At 37.6% G+C, this 21,669-nt stretch overlaps 1 protein-coding gene across 4 annotated transcripts in view; it reads left to right on the top strand.

The window, feature by feature from the left end:
• Positions 1-21,669, top strand: part of LOC150095073 (fragile X messenger ribonucleoprotein 1 homolog B-like) — a 467,885-nt gene that overhangs the window by 97,573 nt on the left and 348,643 nt on the right. For all 4 annotated transcript variants that reach the window (XM_090411425.1, XM_090411423.1, XM_090411424.1 and 1 more), the window contains exon 6: positions 20,293-20,386. In XM_090411425.1, the coding sequence (XP_090267551.1) occupies positions 20,293-20,386 (94 nt within the window). The remainder of the gene's footprint in view (positions 1-20,292; positions 20,387-21,669) is intronic.

The following is a 21,669-nucleotide window of genomic DNA, read 5'->3' as shown; positions in this document are numbered from 1 at the left end:
GAATCTGTCACTTAGCTCCAGAAACAGCCAATGACATCAGGCTTGATGTTGCTAACATCCTCTCCCGGTTGTCACCTCCAAAATTTAATTTATCTTCCAGACAACTCTCTGCCCTCAGAAAATTACGGAAAGAAAAAAGTATTGTCATCACCAGAGCTGATTAGGGTATTCCACAGTCATTCTTGAAATTACAGAAATTACATTCCTCAGAATATAATTGGAAAATGGATATTATTCTCCGTGATTGCTCTACCTACATACCACTTGAACATGATCCCACAAAAACTCGAGTTAAAAAATTAAAAAAACTTCTTCAAAAAGTGTCCTCCTCTCCTCCTGACATTATAAAAAAACTCAAACCATTTAGTTCTCGTTCCTCCTGTATATACTGTTTAGCTAAAATTCACAAAGCTGATTTTCTCCTAAGACCTATAGTAATGAAACTAGCAGTGATGAGAGCACAGTGATAAAAAACACTGACCAGGCATGCAGTCAGGAATACATATCCATGCTTGAAGTAGAAAAAGCTATCAAAAGTCTGAAATGTGGAATGGCAGCTGGAGTAGATGATATTAGGCCAGAAATGCTGAAGTATGGAGTTATAAAAGTTTTATATTGGCTACACTGCATAGTTCAGAGGGCCTGAACAGAAGGACGAATTCCAGATGATTCGAGTAGAGCTCTCATAGTACCCATATATAAAAAGGGAATTAAATTGAATGTGAGAATTATTATTATTATTATTATTATTATTATTATTATTACCACCACGGGCTACTCCAGGAGTCCTTAGACTCATCGAGGGAGGCCCTAAACATCATGTTCACGCAGCTGTTCAACATTCTCACAGTATCTATCATACCTTGCCTTGAACTCGCTCACTGTCATAGCACCCACAACAGACTCTGGCAGCTTATTCCACTCATTTACCACTCTAAAAGTAAAGAACCCAGCTCTAACACCCCTGCTAACCACGCTCTTGCCCAGCTTCCATGGGTGTCCCCTAGTTCTCCCACCACCAGTCCTGATCTCAAAAATATCATCTGAATTAATCCTATAGAATCCTTTTAGCAATTTGAATGTCTCAATCATGTCTCCCCTTTTCCGCCTATCAACTAGTTTCTGCAACCCACAAATCTTCAACCTGTTCTCATATGGTTCATTCCATAGACCTGCTATCATCTTAGTCACTCACCTCTGGATCCTCTCAACCTCCTCCCCATCAAGAAGGAATCGAGGTGACCAAATCTGGGCACAGTAGTCGAGATGAGGTCTTTTCAGGGCTCGGTACAGAGGTACAATAACTTGTTTTTCTCTGCTCGTCAAGGTATTTTTCAACAACCAAGTGAGTTGATGAGCTGATTTAGCTACTTTCGCAATGTACCCCCTAAACTTCATCTCCCTATCCACCAACACTCCCAAGTCCCTGGCCTCATCAATCTCTTGGAGTACAGTTCCACCAATGTGGTATACTGCTGCTAATCTTTTCACTCCGAAATGCATAACCTTACATTTGGTCATATTAAATTGACATCCATTCTCCTTAGTCCAGAACTCCAATCTATCTAAGTCATCTTGCAAGACTTTGACATCTTCTGCATTCACTATCGCCCTACCCAACTTTGCATCATCAGCGAACAAATGAACTGTCCCACTTAGACCCTTCCCTATATCGTTAATGAACAGATTAAACAGCAGTGGTCCAAGAACAGAACCCTGTGGCACACCACTAGTCACAGGCCGTTTTTTGGACTCTACTCCTGAATAAACTACTCTTTGATATCTCTCCATCAACCACCCAGCTATCCATCTCACCAACCCTATATCCATTCCCATATGTTGTAGTTTATGGATTAGAATTCCATGTTATCCTGTCAAATGCCTTAGCCAGGTCCAGCAGTATCACTGTAAACCCATTACCCTTATCCAGTTCAGCCGTCACCTTGTTATAAAACTTGAGCAAGTTACTGAGGCATGATCTACCCTTCACAAAGCCATGCTGTCCTCTGTACAGTATCTCATTTTCATCAATCCATTCCTGTATTTTTCCCTTGACTACTTTCTCCAAGACCTTGACAACGACTCCTGATATGCTGATCGGTCGGTAATTTGCAATTATAGTCTTGGATCCTCCTTTATGCAGTGAAACTATTTTCCCCTCTTTCCACGCCTTCGGGACTAAGCCAGACCTGAGACTCAGATTAAACAACATGGTCAAGGGCACTGATAATTCATTAGCCGCTTCATGCAAGACCCGTGCCGGTATACCATCCAATCCCACAGATGTATTCACATTAAGGTTGTGTAATAGACTATTCACCTCCACTTCATTCATCACAATTCCCATATAAACTAATGGTTCCTTCATTTTTTCAACATCACCACCTGGATGATATACTTTTACAAAATGCGCGCTCAGTAACTCCACTCTATCGACTGGTTCAGTGAACTCTTTACCATCGTCATTCCTTAAAATCATTTTGCCATGTACAGTTTTTTTCTTGCTTGCAGCATATTGAAAGAACTGTTTGGGATTCTCTTTTGCTTGCATAGCTAGTTTCCTTTCATAATCGGCTTTTGCTGTTTTTACCACACTCGTTACCCTTCTGGCCTGTACTTTATACCGTTCGTGTGCCTGCAGGTCGCCCCTTTCTTTAAATTCCCTCCATAGTTGTTTCTTTTTTTGCAGCTCAAGCTTAATGGTGTTATTCATCCATTTAACCCCTCCTTGTTTCACTATTCGGACCTTAGGTATACAATCAGCCATAACCTCCTGTAAATGCTCTTTGATCACTTCCCATGCTCTATCGATGTCCAGCCCTTGCAGTTGTACATGCCATGGCACTGATCCAAGCAATCTCCTAAGCTTGTCATACTTGCCAGCACGGTAATTCCACATATACCCTGTCTTAATGACAAATTTCATACCTTTAGCCACCTCCCAGGTCAAGACCTTATGATCACTCTCACCAATAGGTGGCAACATGGTCATATTCATTACAGTCAAATTCTCAGATACTATTACCAGGTCAAGCACTCTCACACCCCTAGTATTTTCAATTACATGCTGTTTCAGATAGTTATCCCTTAATAATTGAATAAAATCCATTTCCTTCCTCACATGTGTCCTCTCCTCCTTCCAATCAATGTTACCATAGTTGAAATCCCCCATAATAATTACCCTCCTTCCACTCATTTCATCAATTTGTTTATGCATACCATCTCCACCATCTATTCCATCACCTGGTCTATAGCAGCACCCAACTGTATATTTTATTCTGCCAGTATCAATCTCACACCAAATAGCCTCAAATGAGCTCCTTTCACTATCCTGCAATACTTCAATTCTCCTTGGCTGCAGTTCATCAGCTATCATCAATAACACCCCTCCCCCAATTTTATTCTCTCTGTCCCTCCTAAACATACTATAACCTACACATTCTATCCCACTAACTATATCATCTTCCGTCAGCCATGTTTCACTAATGCCAATAACCTATGGCCAGGAAGAGCCAATCAAGGCCAAAAATTCTTCCTTCTTGTTCCTAATACTCCTGGCATTAGTATACATGAATTGCAGTGTTCCCTTTGTCCCACCCCTATCTTGATGCGTTATTCTAAATATCCCATTCCCATTTTTTGTCCTTTTTGCTGGCTCAGGTACATTATATACATTTTTACACTCAACTGTCTCACTGATGTCTGGATATCCACTTCCCCCCCTCCTTGGTAGTTCTAGTTTCCCTGGTTCTGCACATCCATTTTCACTTCATTCAGCAACACTTTTTCCAGTCTCCGCACACCAAGTCCATTCAAATGCAGGCCATCCATCTTGTATAAGTCCTTTCGCCCATCAAACTCATTCCACACGTCCACAAATTCCACACCACACCGTCTGCATAACCTGCGCATAATATCATTTGCGATTATGGCCTTCCTTCTAAACTCCTCTCTGTCATACCGCGGTAACAGACTCACCATTCTAACGCTGTCACTCTTTTCTTTCGCTACCTTTAACAATACTTTCAAGTCCTCTCTCATAAAAAATTTATCACCTTTCAATTCATTCGTACCAGCCACAATTGTTATTTCTTTCACCCTCTGTTTTTGCACTCTAATGCTCTCACTTACATCCTTAAATTTCGCACCCGGTAAGTACGATTTAGTTACACTCCCATCTATTACTCCTCTTAATAACGAGTCACCATACAACACTCTCTCCTTCATTTCGGAAACTCGCCCACGCTGTTTATTTATGTTAGCCGAATCACTCTGGAAAGAGTTTTGCAGGTGCTCTAATTGCCGCTGCGCATCTTGTATCACTGCGCGCAGCCTAGCGATCTCACTTCCTACAAATAATTCCTCATTTTTTTTATCATTCAAACCATTTTCTCTTTCTGTATAATTGCTCTCGCTCTTTCTTAGATCACCGCTCACATTGCCATCTTGTACACCGCAATTCCCTATCGATCCACTATTTTCACTCGCATTCTGGCTTTCTTCAACCATAACTGTCTCACAACCTGACACATACTTCAACTCCTCACTTTGCATACACTTTCTACACATTCTCCCACCACTATCACTTTCAATCCATACTCCAGCCTCATTCGGGAATGCATACAATCCACACACATCACATTGGACAAATTCTCTCACATTATAGTTTTTGAACAATGGTGTCGTATTTTTGGATGCCATTATCTTACGTCGCATTGGCGCCATATTCAAATTTATGAAACGTATCGTTAAAGACTAAATTAATTTACGGAATTTACACCAAAATCACACAGACACAACAAGCTACCAAATTTAGACAATATTCGTTATGATTTTTAACATATATTCTAATTTCCATTCAAAATTGTACTTAGCTTTCGGGAGCTCCCTGAAAACACGACCGTTCCCCTTGTTTACAGAGGTATTTCCCTACTGAGTGTTCCTGGTAAGATATATGCAAGTATACTTGAGAAACGGTTGAGAAGAATTGTGGAAGAACAAGCTGGATTCTGGTCAAATAGAGGATTTCAGGATCAGATCTTCCCTTTACAACAAATAGTGAAGAAATCATGAGAATATAACAAAGATCTGTGTTTAAGTTTTGTAGATTTGGAAAAAGCATATGACAAGGTGCCAAGAGAGAAGCTATTCAATACGCTGCAGTTATATGGTGTCAATGGGGCATTATATATCAAGCAATACATAGTCTTTATTTGAGTTGTAAGTCAGCAATTAGAATCAAAGGATGTACAGGGAGATAGATGGTTTAATGTTAAATCTGGTATCAGACAAGGATGTACATTATGAAGGAAAGTGGTATTAAACCTGATATCAAAATTGGAGATGTTAATGTCAGCTCCTTGCTTTATGCGGATGGTGTTATACTTCTAAATAAATCGGCTGCAAGTCTGCAAGATTCCCTGACTAAATTGAATAACTGTTGTGATAGATATGGTATGAAGGTCAGCAATAACAAAACAAAGATAATGAAAATAGGCAGAAGCATAGAAAATATCAGCTGCATTTTGAATGGAAAACCTATAGAACAAGTAAAACATTTCAACTACTTAGGCACGATTTTTAGTGAAGATGGTAAATTATGTATTGAAATAGACAACAGAATCAACAAAGCTGGTATGGTAGGAAGTCAACTGAATAAATTCATATGGAATAAGAGAAATTAGTTGGAACACTAAGTTTGCTGTATACAAGACGGTGTTCAAACCAGTTTTAACTTATGGATCTGAGAGCTGGGTCAGAAGTAAAACACTTGACCAAAGACTAGAGACTGCAGATATGAGAGTCCTGAGAAAGATTAGGGGCATGAACAGATGGCATCAGTGGCAATATCATATTAAAAACAAGGATATTAGGAAAGAACTAGACATTGTCAGCATCCAGGAATGAGTTAGCCAGAGCTAATCTTAGCTGGTATGGTCACTTAAACAGAATGGGTGAGGAAAGATTAGCCAAAAAAGTGTTCTCTGCCAGGTTGGCAGGAAAAAGACCCAGAGGAAGACCAAGATATAGGTGGATTGATATGGTAAAAAGTGCCTTAGAAGATAGATATATAAATATAAGATCTGGCAGTGTTGTAGCTTTGGCAGGTAACTGATTGATTTGGCAGACAATTGTAGATAGGAAGTTAGTAATGATGTAAATTTTTCATGCAGTACTATCATATCCTGTACGCCCCTTGAGGGTAAATGTCAGGAATTTGATGATGACCTATAGTAGAGGCCACCAATGTACCTTGCTACAAATTTTCACAGCAGCTAGCTAACTCTTTAATCCCCCTCACTGGTCTCACCACATCTCATGTAAAAAAACTCTACCCCTTTAAAAACTTAATTGAAAATCTTACTTTAAATAATACAGACATATTGTTCAGCTTTGACATCATCTCATTGTTTACCAATATTCCCCTAATTGACACCTTAACACTCTTAAAAAACGTTTTTCCTTCTGATATCTTAGAGCTATTTTCCTTTGCCATCAACTCTGGTTATTTTTCTTTGAAGAACAAAATCTACAAACAGATTGAGGGAACTGCCATGGGTTCCTCTCTCTCACCCCCTCTTGCCAATTTTTTTACATGAAAAATTTTGAAAAACCAGTATAGACTCTTCCACTCTAAAACCTATCTGGCTAAGATATATAGATGATGTGTTCTCTATTTGTCCTCATGGCCCAGACACATTAGATTCCTTCCTCGGTCACCTCAATAGTCTACATCCAACAATCCAGTTTACGATGGAAAAGGAAAATAACAATAGTTTACCCTTCCTTAGACAACTTAGTAACACGCCTTCCTAATGGTAATCTTTCTTTCTCTGTATATAGAAAACCTACTCCTACAGGCAGATACATTCACAAACTCTCCCACCACCACCACCACCCCTTCTCAGCAATATGGCATTATTAAAACTCTCACCAATAGAGCCCACAATGTTTGTTTCAATGAAACTGCTCTTTCAACCGAACTCAAACATATACACAACACCTTTTCCAATGGCTACAGTGACTACAGAATTAAAAAAAATAATCAAGTCCTTCCCCATTCCCCGACCATCTCTTCAGAAGGACTTCAGAAATGCCATCACTATACTTTACATCTGTGGTACATCAGAAAAAATAACCAGATCATTAAAACAGTACAACCCTTAAACTTGCTACCCTTATCCGTTCCACCAAGACCAGCTCCCTCCTCTCTCTCAGTGCCTGGTGTATATAGAGTAGTACCTTGTAAACTGGTCTGTGAACTTGTGCCTGTAAAGTGGCTTACTTTGGACAGGCAGATCAGCAACTATACGGTTAGAAGAACACAAGTCATACATCTGCAGTAACGATTATGGTCAATCTGGCCTTGCAGACCATGTTTTGGATACAATCCACGGGATATCCTGAAAAAAAAAAACCACCATAGTAAATTCAAAAAAAAAACACTATTCTTTGAATCTGCATCTGCACTCAGGAATGAACGGAATTTAAACAAATACAGTTCCATTAAACTTCCCAAAATTTGGGAAACATCAATTATCAGAAATCCCTCTTTACATCCTAGGCCACCTGCAAATGCCCATAGAGGATGTACCACCTAGATAGGACTTTAGTTTCACTCACTATTGTATTATGTTTGTGTGTGTGTTGTTACAAAAAGTTTTTTTTGTAATCTCTGAAGATATATTGGAAATATTAAAATTAGTTTCAATCCTTTCTCAGTGCTGATAATATTCCATTAAACCTGTATACAAGACAGTGTTCAAATATAGATTCCATGTTAAAAGTGTCATGTTTGGTTGGTTATTTTGGATTTATGGCTGAAGCAACTAAGGCTATGAAGCCAGTGTCTGTAATTTGTGTTTGTTCTTCTGCTCAGTTTGCCTGTTATGCAGGATGAAAAATCTGAGATTCCTGGAGGAGGGAACCCTTCATCTCTTCTTTCATCTTCAGTTGAAATCCCCTTCAAAGGTTCATTGCATTGTAGACAGCATTTGTTGAATGAGCTGATTTGGTCTCTAGATCTGACACTATTTCCAGATTATCTTATTTTTGACATAGCAACAGTCCTAATGTACTATCGGTTTACAACCTTTTGTGGGTGGTATTCACATGAAAAAAAAGTTTACCAATGAGAATATAAAGACTGTAAGTTTACTGATGTGCAGCATCCTAAATTTTATTACTTCATGATATTTTTCTACAAATTCTTGATATGTCTGATTTTTTCCTTATTACTAACAAGGCTGTTTACTGTGGAATTAAGGAACATTTCCATGCATTTGATTTATTGGAGTTTAATTTCCATTCTTAAGGGGTGCGTAAGGGTCAAAGCTGTATAACTGAGAGGAGATCTCCATATAGCCTTTAAAGGAATGTGGAGAACTGGCAAGGGCTTCTGACCTAATGTCTAATTCTCATCTTCGCGTGGTGCACCCTGTTAGGTATCTACCTGGATACTGAACGAACGAGGATGGGCTGGCAATTTGGGATATAGCCGACCAAATTGTATTCTTATTGGCTTAAACCAAAATACAAAATGATGGTACAACATGACAGAAATTCATGCTGGCTGGAGTGTCGCCCAGTTAAACAAGGCCCCCGTTGTTTTCTCCAATTAATCAGGGAAAACAGCAAAAAGTCAGCTACTGGAATAAATCTGAACCCCCCCCCCCCCCAGAAAAACAAAGAGAATTTAAGTTAAGAACATAAGAAGCCTGAATTGCCAAGAAATGGAGCTAGCTGAGGAATTGGACAAGTACCAGATCGACATAGAAACAAAAGACACAAAAACTGGTGAGATCTTTCTGAGCAATAAATACAAAATGTTATATTCAGGCAATGACAATCAAGGAAAAGAAGGAGTAGCCATAGTATTCAACACTAAATACGAGGCTAATCTTGAATGGCAGGCAGTCTCAAGTAGAGTGATGTGGGCAGATATCAGAATGAGGAACTGGACAATGAGACTTATTTGTGCTTATGGTCCCACAGAAGGTTCTGCTAATGTAGAAGACAGGAATTTTTTGAGGCTTTAGAGAAAGAACTGACACAATGAAAAAGGAAAAGTTGGTCCTTGTTGGGAATCTAAATAGCAGAGTAGGAAATGATTGTCAGACATACAAAAGTATTTTGAGAAAATTTGGAGAAAGGAGCAAAGTTAATAATGGCAAATACCTGTTGGATTTCTGCTCAGGACATGGACTGGTTATTACTAACACCATGTACCAAAATAAAAATGTGCACAAATTCACATGGAGAGAAGATGCAAGGAATAAAAAACGTCTCATTGACTGTGTTATTGTCAATAGCGATGTTTTCTCCCTGGTGCAGGATACCAGAGTGTACAGAGGATTTGAAATTGGAAGCGATCACTATTTAGTCTTGAGCAGGATAAATTTGAATTTCATATTGAAAAGAAGAACATGTAAGAAAGTTTTAAAGGGAATAAAAGTTGAGCAGCTCTAAGATATGAATTGTAGATTAAAATACAAAAACATTATTCAAAAAAAAAATGAAAGAGCTTGTGAACAGGAACCAAATCTTGCAGATTCAGTGGCAAGCCCTGAAAAAAACACTAATTGATTCAGCCAGAGAGGTATGTGGTGAGGTTGTCTGTAAGCATAGAAAAATAAGAACTCCATGGTGGACACAGGAAGTTAAAGAGGCAGTGAAGAAAAAGAAGAAAGCATATCAAAAGTTCCTCACAAATAAGTCAGCTTGTGCTCTTAGAGAATACAGAGACAAATGTAAGAAAGCTAAATGCTGTGTAAAACTAGCTCAGTGGAGCATTATATCAAGCAATACTGAGTCTTTATATGTAATGAGAACAAAAGCCATCTTCAGACTGGTAAGAACATGAAAAGGAATTTGATATGATAAAGGTGACACTGTAAACTGCAGAAAAAAGATATCCTTGAAGTATGGAGTAATTACTTCGAAAAATTGCTAAATGATACAAGCAGTGATAGCACAGTGGTAAAAAGCACTCAACAGGCATACAGTCAGGAATACATATCCATACTTGAAGTAGAAAAAGCCTCAAAGGCTTGAAATGTGGAAAGGCAGCAGGAGTAGATGATATTCAACCAGAAATGCTGACGTATTTAGGTATAAAAGTCTTACAGTGACTGCACTGCATAGTTCAGAAAGGAAATTTTTTAATGTTAAATCTAGTGTCAGACAAGGATGTACATTATCTCCCATGTTATTCATTATCTATATGGATCACAATATGAAGGGAAGTGGTATTAAATCTCAGCTCTTTGCTTTATTCAGACGATGTTATACTTCTAAATAAATCTGCTACAAGTCTGCAAGATTCCCTGACTAAAGTGAATAACTATTGTAATAGATATGGTATGAAGGTCAGCAATAAAAAAAGACAAAGACAGTGGAAATAGAAGCATTGAAAATGTCAATTGTGTCGTGAATGGAGATCCTGTGGAACAAGTAAAAAATTTCAGCTAGCTACTTAGGCATGATTTTTAGTGAAGATGGTAAATTAAATATGGAAATAGACAACAAAATCAACAAAGCTGGTATGGTAGGAAGTTGGTTGAATAAATTCATATGGAATAAGAGAGAAATTAGTCGGAATACTAAATTTGCTGTATACAAGACTGTGTTTAAACCAGTTTTAACTTGTGGATCTGAGAGTTGGGTCAGAAGTAAAATTGACTAAAGACTTGAGACAGCAGATATGAAAGTCCTGAGAAAGATTATAATCATGAACAGATGGCATCAATGGCAATATCAGATTAAAAACGAGGATATTAGGAAAGAACTTGACATTGTCAGCATCCAGGAATGCATTAGCAGAGCTGATCTCAGGTGGTATGGTCACTTAAACAGAATGGGCGAGGAAAGATTAGCAAAACAAGTGTTCTTTGCCAGGTTGGTAGGAAAACAATCCAGCGGAAGACCAAGATATAGGTGGATTGATACAGTAAAAAGTGCCTTAGACGATAGAAATATAAGATCTGATAATGTTAGTCTTGACAAGTAACAGACTGATTTGGAGAAAAATTGTAGATAGGAAGTTAGTAATAATGACGTAAATTTTTCTTGTAGTACTATCATATGCTGTACACCCCTTGAGGGTACATGGCAGGAATTTGATGATGATAATTTCCATCCAAAACAATTCACATGCAAAAGTATTCTAATTTGCAGATCATTGCTTCAACATAATTACGATTTCATTATTAGTTCACAATCTATAACTTGCTTGTAATTTGGGCTTTTATTTATTAGGCCTTTGGTTTGATCTCAGCCATGTTTGGATCTTCTGAAACACCATAAGTATAACAATTCTAATGGTGTTTATTATTATTATTATTGTTCCGGGAAACTCCAAGGAGTCAACAGACTCATCGAGGGAGGCCCTAACATCATGTCACGAACAACTATTCGACATTGACACAGTATCTATCATACCTTGCCTTGAACTCATTCACGGTCGTAGCACCCACAACAGACTTTGGAAGCTTATTCCACTCATTCACCACTCTCCAAGTAAAAAACCTAGATCTAACACTCTTGTCAACCACGCTCTTGCCCAGCTTCCATGCATGGCCCCTAGTCCTCCCACCACCAGTCATATTTTCAAAAATATCTTCTGGATCAATCTTATAAAAACCCTTCAGTAATTTGAATGTCTCAATCATATCACCCCTCCTTCGCCTATCGTCCAATTTCTGCAACCCACAAATCTTCAACCTATTCTCATAAGGTTCATTCCACAGACCTGCTATCATCTTGGTCACTCGTCTCTGGACCCTCTCCACTTCCTCCCCTTCACGAAGAAACCCTGGTGCCCATAACTGGGCACAGAAGTCCAGATGGGGTCTTATCAAGGCTCGATACAGAGGAACAACAACTTGTTTGTCTCTGCATGTTAAAGTATTTTTCAGAAGCCAAGTGATTTGGTAATCTTTTTTAGTCACTTTTGCAATGTGCCCCCTAAACGTCAACTCCCTATCCACCAACACTCCCAAATCCCTGGCCTAATCAATCTCCTGGAGTACGGTTCCACCAATGCGATATACTGCTGCTATTCTTTTCACCCCAAAGTGCATAACCTTACACTTTGCCACATTAAATTGACATCCATTTTTCCTATCCCAGTCCTCCAAACTATCCAAGTCATCCTGTAAAATTTTGACATCCTGTGCACTCACATTTGCTCTACCCAACTTTGCATCATCAGCAAACAAGTGAACACTTCCTCTCAAATCCTTTGAGAGGATTTGAGAGGAAGTGTTCATCAATATCATTGATGAACACTTGATATTGATGAATTTGTTCATCAATATCATTGATGAACAAATTGAAAAGCAGTGGTCCAAGAACAGAGCCCTGTGGCACTCCACTAGTCACAAGATGTCTTTCAGACTCCACTCCTGAATAAACCACTCTCTGGTATCTCTCCTTCAACCACCCTCCTATCCATCTCACCAACCCTATATCTATCCCCATCTGCTCCAGTTTACTGATTAGGGTTCCATGTGGTATCCTATCAAAGGCCTTGGCAAGGTCCAGTAGTATCACTGTAAACCCATTACCCCTATCCAGTTCAGCCGTCACTGTGTTATAAAACGTGAGCAAGTTACTGAGGCATGATCTACCCTTCACAAAACCATGTTGTCCCCCATACAATATCCCATTTTCATCTATCCAATCCTGTATTCTTTTCTTGACTAATTTCTCTAAGACCTTGACAATGATTCCTGATACACTAATCGGTCGGTAATTTACAACAGCAGTCTTGGAACCACCTTTATGCAGTGGAACTATTTTTTCCTCTTTCCACCCGCTCGGGATTAACCCAGACCCGAGACTCAAATTAAACAAAATGGTCAAGGGTACTGACAAATTTTTAGCTGCTTCTCGTACAACACGAGCCGGTATACCATCCAATCCCACAGATGTATTGACTTTGAGGTTATGCAATAGACTACTCACCTCCACTTCATTCACCACAATTCCCGTATAATCTACTGGTTTATTCGTTTCTGCAATGTCACCACCTGGATGATATATACTTGCAAAGTGCTCACTCAGTAACTCAATTATCTCTACTGATTCATTTACCTCCCTACCATCGGCATTCTTTAAAATCATTCTGCCATGTACATTTTTCCTTTTACTTGCTACATATCTAAAAAACTGTTTAGGATTCTCTTTAGCCTGCATGGCCAATGTTCTTTCGTAATCCTTTTTTGCTTTTCTTACCACACTCGTCACCCTTCTGGCCTGCGCTTTATACCGTTCATGAGCCTGTCGATCACCTTTCTCCTTAAATTCCCTCCGTAGTTGTTTCTTTTTTTGCAGCTCAAGCTTAATGGTGTTATTCATCTATTTAACCCCTACTTGATTTATTATTCGGACTCTAGGTATACAGTCAGCAATTGCTTCATGCAAGCACTTCTTAACTACCTCCTGCACTATCAACTTCTAGTCCTTGCAGTTGTACATGCCATGGCACTGAACCAATCAAACTCCTAAGCTTGTCATACTTTCCAGCCCGATAATTCCACATGTACCCTGTCTTAATTGAAAATTCTACACCTTTAGCCACCTCCCAAGTCAAGACACTATGATCACTCTCACCGATTGGTGGCAATGTGGTCATATTTGTTACAGCCAAATCCTCAGATGTAGTTACTAGGTCAAGCACTCTCTGACCCCTAGTATTTTCCATTACATGCTGGCGCAGATAGTTATTCCTTAATAACTGCATAAAATCCAATTCCTTCCTCCCTTGTGTCCTCTCCTCACTCCAATCAATGCGACCATAGTTGAAATCTCCCATAATAATCGCCCTCCTTCCACTCATTTCTTCTATTTGCTTGTGCATACTGTCACCACCATCTTTTCCATCACCTAGTCTATAGCAGCACCCAATTGTATATTTAGTTCTGCTAGCCACAATCTCACACCAAATGTCCTCAAATGTGCTCTTTTCTCTATCCTGCAATTCAACTTCTATTCTCCTTGGCTGTAGCTCATCAGCTATCATGAACAATACTCCTCCCCCCATTTTATTCTCTCTGTCATTCCTGAACATACTATACCCATCACATTCAATCCCACTAAATATATCATCTACAGTCAGCCATGTTTCACTAATACCAATAACCTGTGGTCTGGAAGTGCCAACCATGGCCAAAAACTCTTCCTTCTTGTTCCTAATACTCCTAGTATTAGTGTACATGAATTTAAGACCCCCATTAGCCCCAACCCTAACTTGATGCCTTATATTAACTATCCCACTCTGATTTGTTGTCCTTATTTGTTCTGGCATATTATATTCATTCTTACATTCAACTGCCTCCCTAAGGACTATATCTACTCCCCCCCCCCCTCCCTTAACAAATCTAGTTACCCTGAATTTGCACATCCACTACATTCAGCAACACTTTCTCAAGTCTTCTTACACCGTAACCATTCAAATGCAAACCATCCATCTTATATAGATCCTTTCGCCCATCGAACTCACTCCACACGTCCACAAATTCCACACCACTCGTCATGCATCACCCACACATAAAGTCATTTGCAATTATGGCCCTCCTTTTAAACATTTTACTGTCATACCGTGGAAAAGACTAATCATTCTAACTCTCTCACTCTTTTCTTTTGCTACCTCAAACAATTCATTCAGGTCTTCTATCATTTCCATTTTATCTCCTTTCAAATCATTCGTACCTACCACAACAATCATTTCTTTCACCCCTTCCTTTTGCTCTCTAATAGACTCAGTTACATCCTTTATGGTCGCACCAGGTTGGTACGATTTTGTCAAATCCTCTACTAACACACCTCGTACTAACGAGTCTCCATACAGCACTCTATCCTTCATTTTGTTCATGTTCACATTCATACGTCTATTTTTCCTGTCATACCTTTTATTATTGGTTGGTTCATTCAGTCGACTTTTGTTCATGCACTCTAGCTGCTGTTTTGCCCTTTCTATCGCACCATTCAACAACGCGATCTCACTCAATGCATCTATCTCATCTTTTTTATTCACTGAGAAACCATTAATACTATCATTCACACTTTATACATTCACACTCTCACAATTCTCATGTACAACCTTGCTGTTTCTTGTCATATCGCTATTTTCTTTATTCTGAAGTTTGACAAAAATATCACACTCACGATCCGAAATACACTTAAATTCTTCATTCTCCCTACATTTTCTACACACATTCAATCCTTTATTATCATCTATCCACACTCCGACCGCACTCCGCAAAGCGTACATGTCACAGCTAGTACACTGACTGATTTCTTTTATACTACCATTCTTTGATAAAGATGGCGAACCATCATTACTGGCCGCCATTTTCCTTCGTACAGGTGCCATACTTATTTGCAACGTGTTTTATCAAATTATAAGTTATAACACACCAAAAACACACAGACAGAACAAAACTAAAATACGCAAGGCAAACAAAACTACGCAATATTAAGTAATTTTATTAACGATAACTGAAAATAATACTTATCTTATCAGGATAACTGAAAACAATACTTATCTTATCACGAACACTACACACTACGATATAACCTCGAACCTCCAATTTTAACATCAGGTTTAATACAAATTTCCTTCATAATGCCATCTTTATAGACGACGAATAACAGAAGGGATAATGTACATCTTTGTCTAACACCTGATTTAACATCAAACCATCTTCCTGTACCTCCTTCAGTTGTAACTGTTGATGTTAAATGAAGACTAAGTATTGCTTAATGTAATGTTCCATTTACACCATATAACTGAAGCGTTTTGAATAGCTTTTCTCTTTGGCACCTTGTCATGCATTTTCCAGCTCTTCAAAACGTAAATATGGATCTTGTTATATTCCTATGATTTTTCAACTGTTTGTCTTAAAGTGAAGATTTGCTCCTAACAACCTCTATTTATCTTGAATCCATCTTATTCTTCACTAGGCTTCCCTTCCACATTTCTTCTTAGCTGTTTCTCAAAATTCTTGGTAATATTTGCATAAATATTACCAAGAATTCTTGCTAGGGAAATACCTGTGTAATTCTCACATTCAGTTTTATTTCCCCTTTTTATAAATGGTCCAGTTCACCCAGCATTGGACCATCTATCCGGGCCTTCTGAATAATGCATTGCAGCCACTGGGAAACTTTCATACTTCCATACTTGAGCATTTCTGGTTGAATATCATCTACTTCAGCTGACTTTCCACATTTCAGGTTTTGATGGCTTTTTCTACTTCAAGAATTGATATGTATTCCTGACCACAAGCCTGTTGAATGTTTTCTTCTACCATGCTTTTTCTACTTGTTTCATTTAGCAATGTTTGGAAGTAATTACTCCATACATCAAAGATGACTTTATCTCAAGTTTTCATGTCTTCTTTATTATTTCTGTGTTCTTACCAAAATCTGAGGCATAAGTTAGAAACAGAATATCTCTGTGAAAGTGAATTTGGATGAGAGGGTAGTCATCTAATTAGATTGCCGTTTTCTGGATAGCAATATGCAATTTTTGAGAGATTTTTGGCACCACTCCAAATCTGTGAGTAATATCAGTATATTAGATTTGGATTGTAGATTAGTTTACTTGTACAGGAGTGGTATATTCTTGAGAAAAAAGGACACCTAGTCTTTCCTGCTTGTATTTGCTCAATATGTTGGTGTAGTGTATTCGCACAGCCATTTTTCTGCAGAATGTATTTCTATTGATAAGTTGCAGTAATCAGATGAATCTGCTGTTGCTTCTTTGATTTTTTTTTTTTTTTCTAAAGAGTAATAATAACGGTGTCACATATTCATTTGAAAATTATCAACAGTTTAGGCCAGTAAGTTGCAGCTTACTGTTGAAAAGTAAGTTTTAAATCAACTATTAAATAGTTTTAGAGAACAAATGGAGTGTCTGAGAAATGAAATACTTTGTTTATTTTTTTATTGCAATGATATTGCAACATTTTGAATTTATCAAAACTTAATGGTTATTGGGTGTTGTAACTTGTGTCATCATTTATTGTATACCCTCAAGGGGAGGGTATACGGCATGTATCAAATATTATCATAATCCAATGCCATTAATATTTCATGACTAGTTTCTTTTGAACAACTTTCATTCTTATTTAAGTATTATTTGTCAGCACTTTTCAGTATTTAAGTATTATTTGTCAGCACAGGCTTCAGATACTTGTTTTGCTAATCTTTCATCTTCTATTCTTTTAAAGTGATCACACCAACCTCAGATTAGCAGTATAGTAGACTCTCGACTATCTGGCCTAATGTGGCGGAAGGGCAGGCCAGATAGGCCGGAAGTTCTAGGCCTACCTTTTCACACAAATGTGAAAAGGTAGGCCTAAGATGAAAGAGTCAAAACTTAGTTTTTAGTTTTTGAAAAAGTCCTTGATAGATGACTGCTTCACCTTTTAGCCCTCTTCGCGACGCAATGTCCCTCCACTTATGCAAGCAGATGATATCAGCTGGCGTCGCTTCCTCCTGCTCACTGATGTACTGCTGCGCTGCCCCAATCGTCTTGAACCCTTCGAATGTGGGATGAGATTTTTCCTCTCATCTAAGAATGCCCCCCCCCGTGACATCATCACAACTCGGTACATTTTTGAGCAACGAAACAAGTTTATCGTTTTCATCTTCCACTTCGGTTCAAGGTTGAAATGTCCACCTTCATGGTCCAAAAGAATTTTCCAAGACTTTTACAAGTTTACAAGTGATATGTTTCAAATCTCTTCCCATGCTTCGGCCAACCACCTTATGACATCTAGCAAGTCAATCTTTTTCAGAGTGGTTACGCAGTCTTCGTTATTATCAATCACTGATATCAACGAACTGAGAAGACACCGCCTTCTTCTTTTTTCAATACTTTTTCTTTAGCATTTCAAGGATGCCCTCGTCCATCGGCTGACAAACAGCAGTCACATTGGGTGGTAATAATAAAGCTTTGATGTCGCCATCTGTGAGTTCGTCATTGGCAGGATGCGAAGGTGCGTTGTCAAAAAGTAGTACAGCTTTTCTCAGCAAATTGTTGTCTTTTAAATGGTTTTCTACAGTGAATATGGTATGAATTCATTTTGGAACCAGGTTTTAAAGATTTCTGAATTCATCCATGCTTTCTTTTGATGTGTGTAATATAGTGGTAGTGATTCCTGATTTTTAAATTTTTTAATAACTCTAGGTTTCTTTGATTTTCCTATTAACGTAAGTCTAGGCTTGTGGTTGCCGGTTGCATTACTGCAAGCTAAGATGGTGACTCGTTCCTTGCTTTTCTTGTATCCTGGTGCAGCGGCTTCTTTTTTTGATGCAACCGTTTTTGTAGGGAGCATCTTATTATTTAAACCGGTCTCATCACAGTTGTACAACTGCTCCCCAGAAATTCCCTCCTTTTCAATAAGCTTAAAAAGATAGTCTTTGAACAAAGGTACAGCCTCTTTATCAGCAGATAAAGCCTCCCCACTTATGGTAATCTGGTGAATACTGAATCGTTTTTTCCACCGATCTAACCATCCATCACTTGCATTAAATTCTGAATCCTCTCCTTCTACATGTATTTGTCTCTTAAATTGCAATGCTTTTTCCTGCAATATCGGCCCAGTAACAGGCAAGCCTTTTCCTCTTAAATGTTCATGCCACAATAATAAAGCTTCCTCAACTTCTTTATGCTTACCTTTCAGCATCGTTTTTCTTTCTTTCATTCCACTTCCACTAGCTTGGGCAGCACACCACTTTTCAATTTCTGCTCGATTTTTCTTCCAGTCTCCAACTGTACTTTTCCCGACTCCTACCTCCGAAGCAATAGTTTTTGCAGTTACCCCAGAGTCTAGTCGATTTATAGTGCGTAGTTTCTCCTTCATAGTCACTACAACCTTTTTCGCTTATCACCCATTTCATAATTTTTAATAAAAAAAAAACAATGAAGTACACCAAACAACCATTTACTAACATAACCAGGAACAGTGGCAAACGTATTCCGCACTTGTGAACATCCGATACACACCTGACGAAGCGGGGAAATCTGCACTTTGCATGTCTCAACTTGTGTTATGCACATGGCACGTAGGAAGATTGTAGCAGACACCTGCTTGCAACGGCTTTGCAAAGTAAATTACAATACGTATTCCTCATTTTATCACTGAGAATTACTGTATTATTATAATTCTCGGTGATAAAATCCGGGCTCCGGATAGTTGAGAATCTACTGTATCTATATATTCTTAAATATTCTTCATGTAAGCTATTTATTCTAATGTCTCTTTTTTAATATGATTCTGTCTTCACTCTTCTCATGTTGCTCAGAATGCTCAAATCTATATGTTAGAATTGATTTGAATGCTGTCTTACATGGTCATTTCACTTATGTTTCTGTTATTCCATATATATAGTACTGCATTAGTTCCCACCATAACCAGTCTTGCTTATTCTATGTTGCCTTAATTTGTCATTTTTTACAAAAAAATATAATCAAAGAACCAAAGTGCATATCATCTATACCTTCCCTTTTAAGAAAGCAGTTTCCTTCCCCAGTTTCATAGTTTTTACTACTGATTTTCATATCAAATTCATTAATGCATATATATATATATATATATATATAATACATAAACACCAATTTGTCTGAATTCATCACTTATTTGATTTGCCTTAAACTAAATAAATATCCCCATTTCATATAAGATTTAATTATGTGCTCCATGTAGATTATAAATAATATTAAACATATGCATCATCCTGTACATTTACCAGCTTCCTATGATACTTTCATTTCTAAATGCTGGTTTGTAACATATGAGCATGCTATTCATTACTCTATATAAGATTTTCACTTTGGGTTAAAGTTGAGTGTATTTTTAAGTAGACTGAAAAACTCATGAAAAGTAAGTTCAGCAGTTGAGGGGAATGGCATCTGCTTTGGATTAAAGGTTATGTTGAATTAACAGAAGTCAAACAGGATTTACTACCCTGATCTTGTTAGTTATATGAATTTCACCATGGGCCTCATTGAATATGTCTCTTTTTTAACATATGTTTTGTTTGAATTTAAATTGGTTTCATCCCAACGAAACATAGAAGAGCCTCAAGTCGAATAACCTACATTTTTGACATGTTCAGACATATTTATGCTTGTATCATGTGTCCTGTTTGTTGCATATTCAGTATAAATATTTTATGAGTATTAGTGCCTTCTGATCATTGGGTAATAAATAAACATTTAGAACAATACTAGTTTATACATATTTGATGATAAAGCATATATTTTTTTCTTTTGTTTAGTTCCAAGACAGAATCTGCTCATAGAGAATTTAAGAAAGCCATAATAGCAGCTGTTTGTAGGTTCAATCCAGAAAAAAATTGTCTTGTTGTTATAGTAAGTATAACTGGTTATATACATCAAAAAATGCTTTATTAACTGTAAATGTAACACTTCTCTTCCATCCTACTTTATCCATAAATTACTGAATAATGCAAGCCATTTGCAATGTAGTGAACTTGATGCAGCCAAATTAGAATCAAAATTGCTATTTCTGGGGGAAAACGTGCCTGCAGACTGTTCCTCCAGGGGTAATTACTGTTCTCTCTCTCAACAATAAGTAACATGAATTCTTGAGAGTTGACTGTCATTCCCTCCATTTAACTTTGTTCTCTCCTCTCTTTCCTGGTATGTTAGTTACATGGTTGTTAGCATTGCGTAATTAGTTATTTTAAGCTTTGAATATATAAGGTCTAAATTCTGTTAATTCATCTTTATTTATTAATAAAAAATATATATTAGAAATCTTTGTTTTGAACTCGTAATGATAAAGTGTAAATAAAATTCATTCTCTGAATCTGTGAAGACATCTGTTAAAAACTTAGGATGTAAATCAGGTGTGAGCTGTAATTTGATATTGAACAGACACTTATATAACAAAGCAAAACTTCTTTAATTTAAACCAATGATCAGCTGAGCTTTACTTTTAGTTTTACCAATATGATTCTTGAACTTCAAGTTCTCTATCAACCAAAATACCCTAATCCACGAACTCTTTCCATTCATTCATTTCCATTTTAATTCATAAGTTCTTTCCATTCAGTTTATATCTTTCTCATTCCTTTCTTACCAAATCATACACGTTTACATTTTTTCACATTAAATTTTAGACACCACTTTCCTATCCACTCTTCCAGTCTTTTAAGATCATTCAATAAAGAACTGCCATCATGTTAGAAATTTGACTGCTCTGCCCAGCGCTTTGCATTATGAGTTAACAGCAAAGAGGGAATTTGTAATTTTAATATTTGAACTTAAGACTGACTGTGGGCTATCTCCAAACTACCTAGCTCTTAGAAGACTGCACTGCAATCCTATCAGCTGTCAACTAATTTCCTAACCATTTCTCTAGGTTATCATCAGAAATTCAATCAAAGCATGTTAATTTGTTACCTTGGTCTCTTGTGGCTTTAATAAAATTAAGCAGATTTGCTAGAATTGATTTCTTCTTAACAAAAGAATTCTGGGCTTAACAAGTGATTCCAATTAAAGATATCCTAGATAAGGATTTCTAATTAATTTTTCAATTATCTTATGCAGTTTGTGATGGACCACTCACAAATTGGAATAATCCTTGCCAATTTCCAACCAGATGATACTTTTTGCCATGTCAGCAATTC

The sequence above is a fragment of the Typopeltis vanoorti genome, chromosome 21, assembly GCF_054136105.1.
Source record: "Typopeltis vanoorti isolate ZY-2024b chromosome 21, IOZ_Tvanoo_1.0, whole genome shotgun sequence".
Taxonomy (NCBI): domain Eukaryota; kingdom Metazoa; phylum Arthropoda; class Arachnida; order Uropygi; family Thelyphonidae; genus Typopeltis; species Typopeltis vanoorti.
This window is presented reverse-complemented; position numbering and strand designations above follow the sequence as displayed.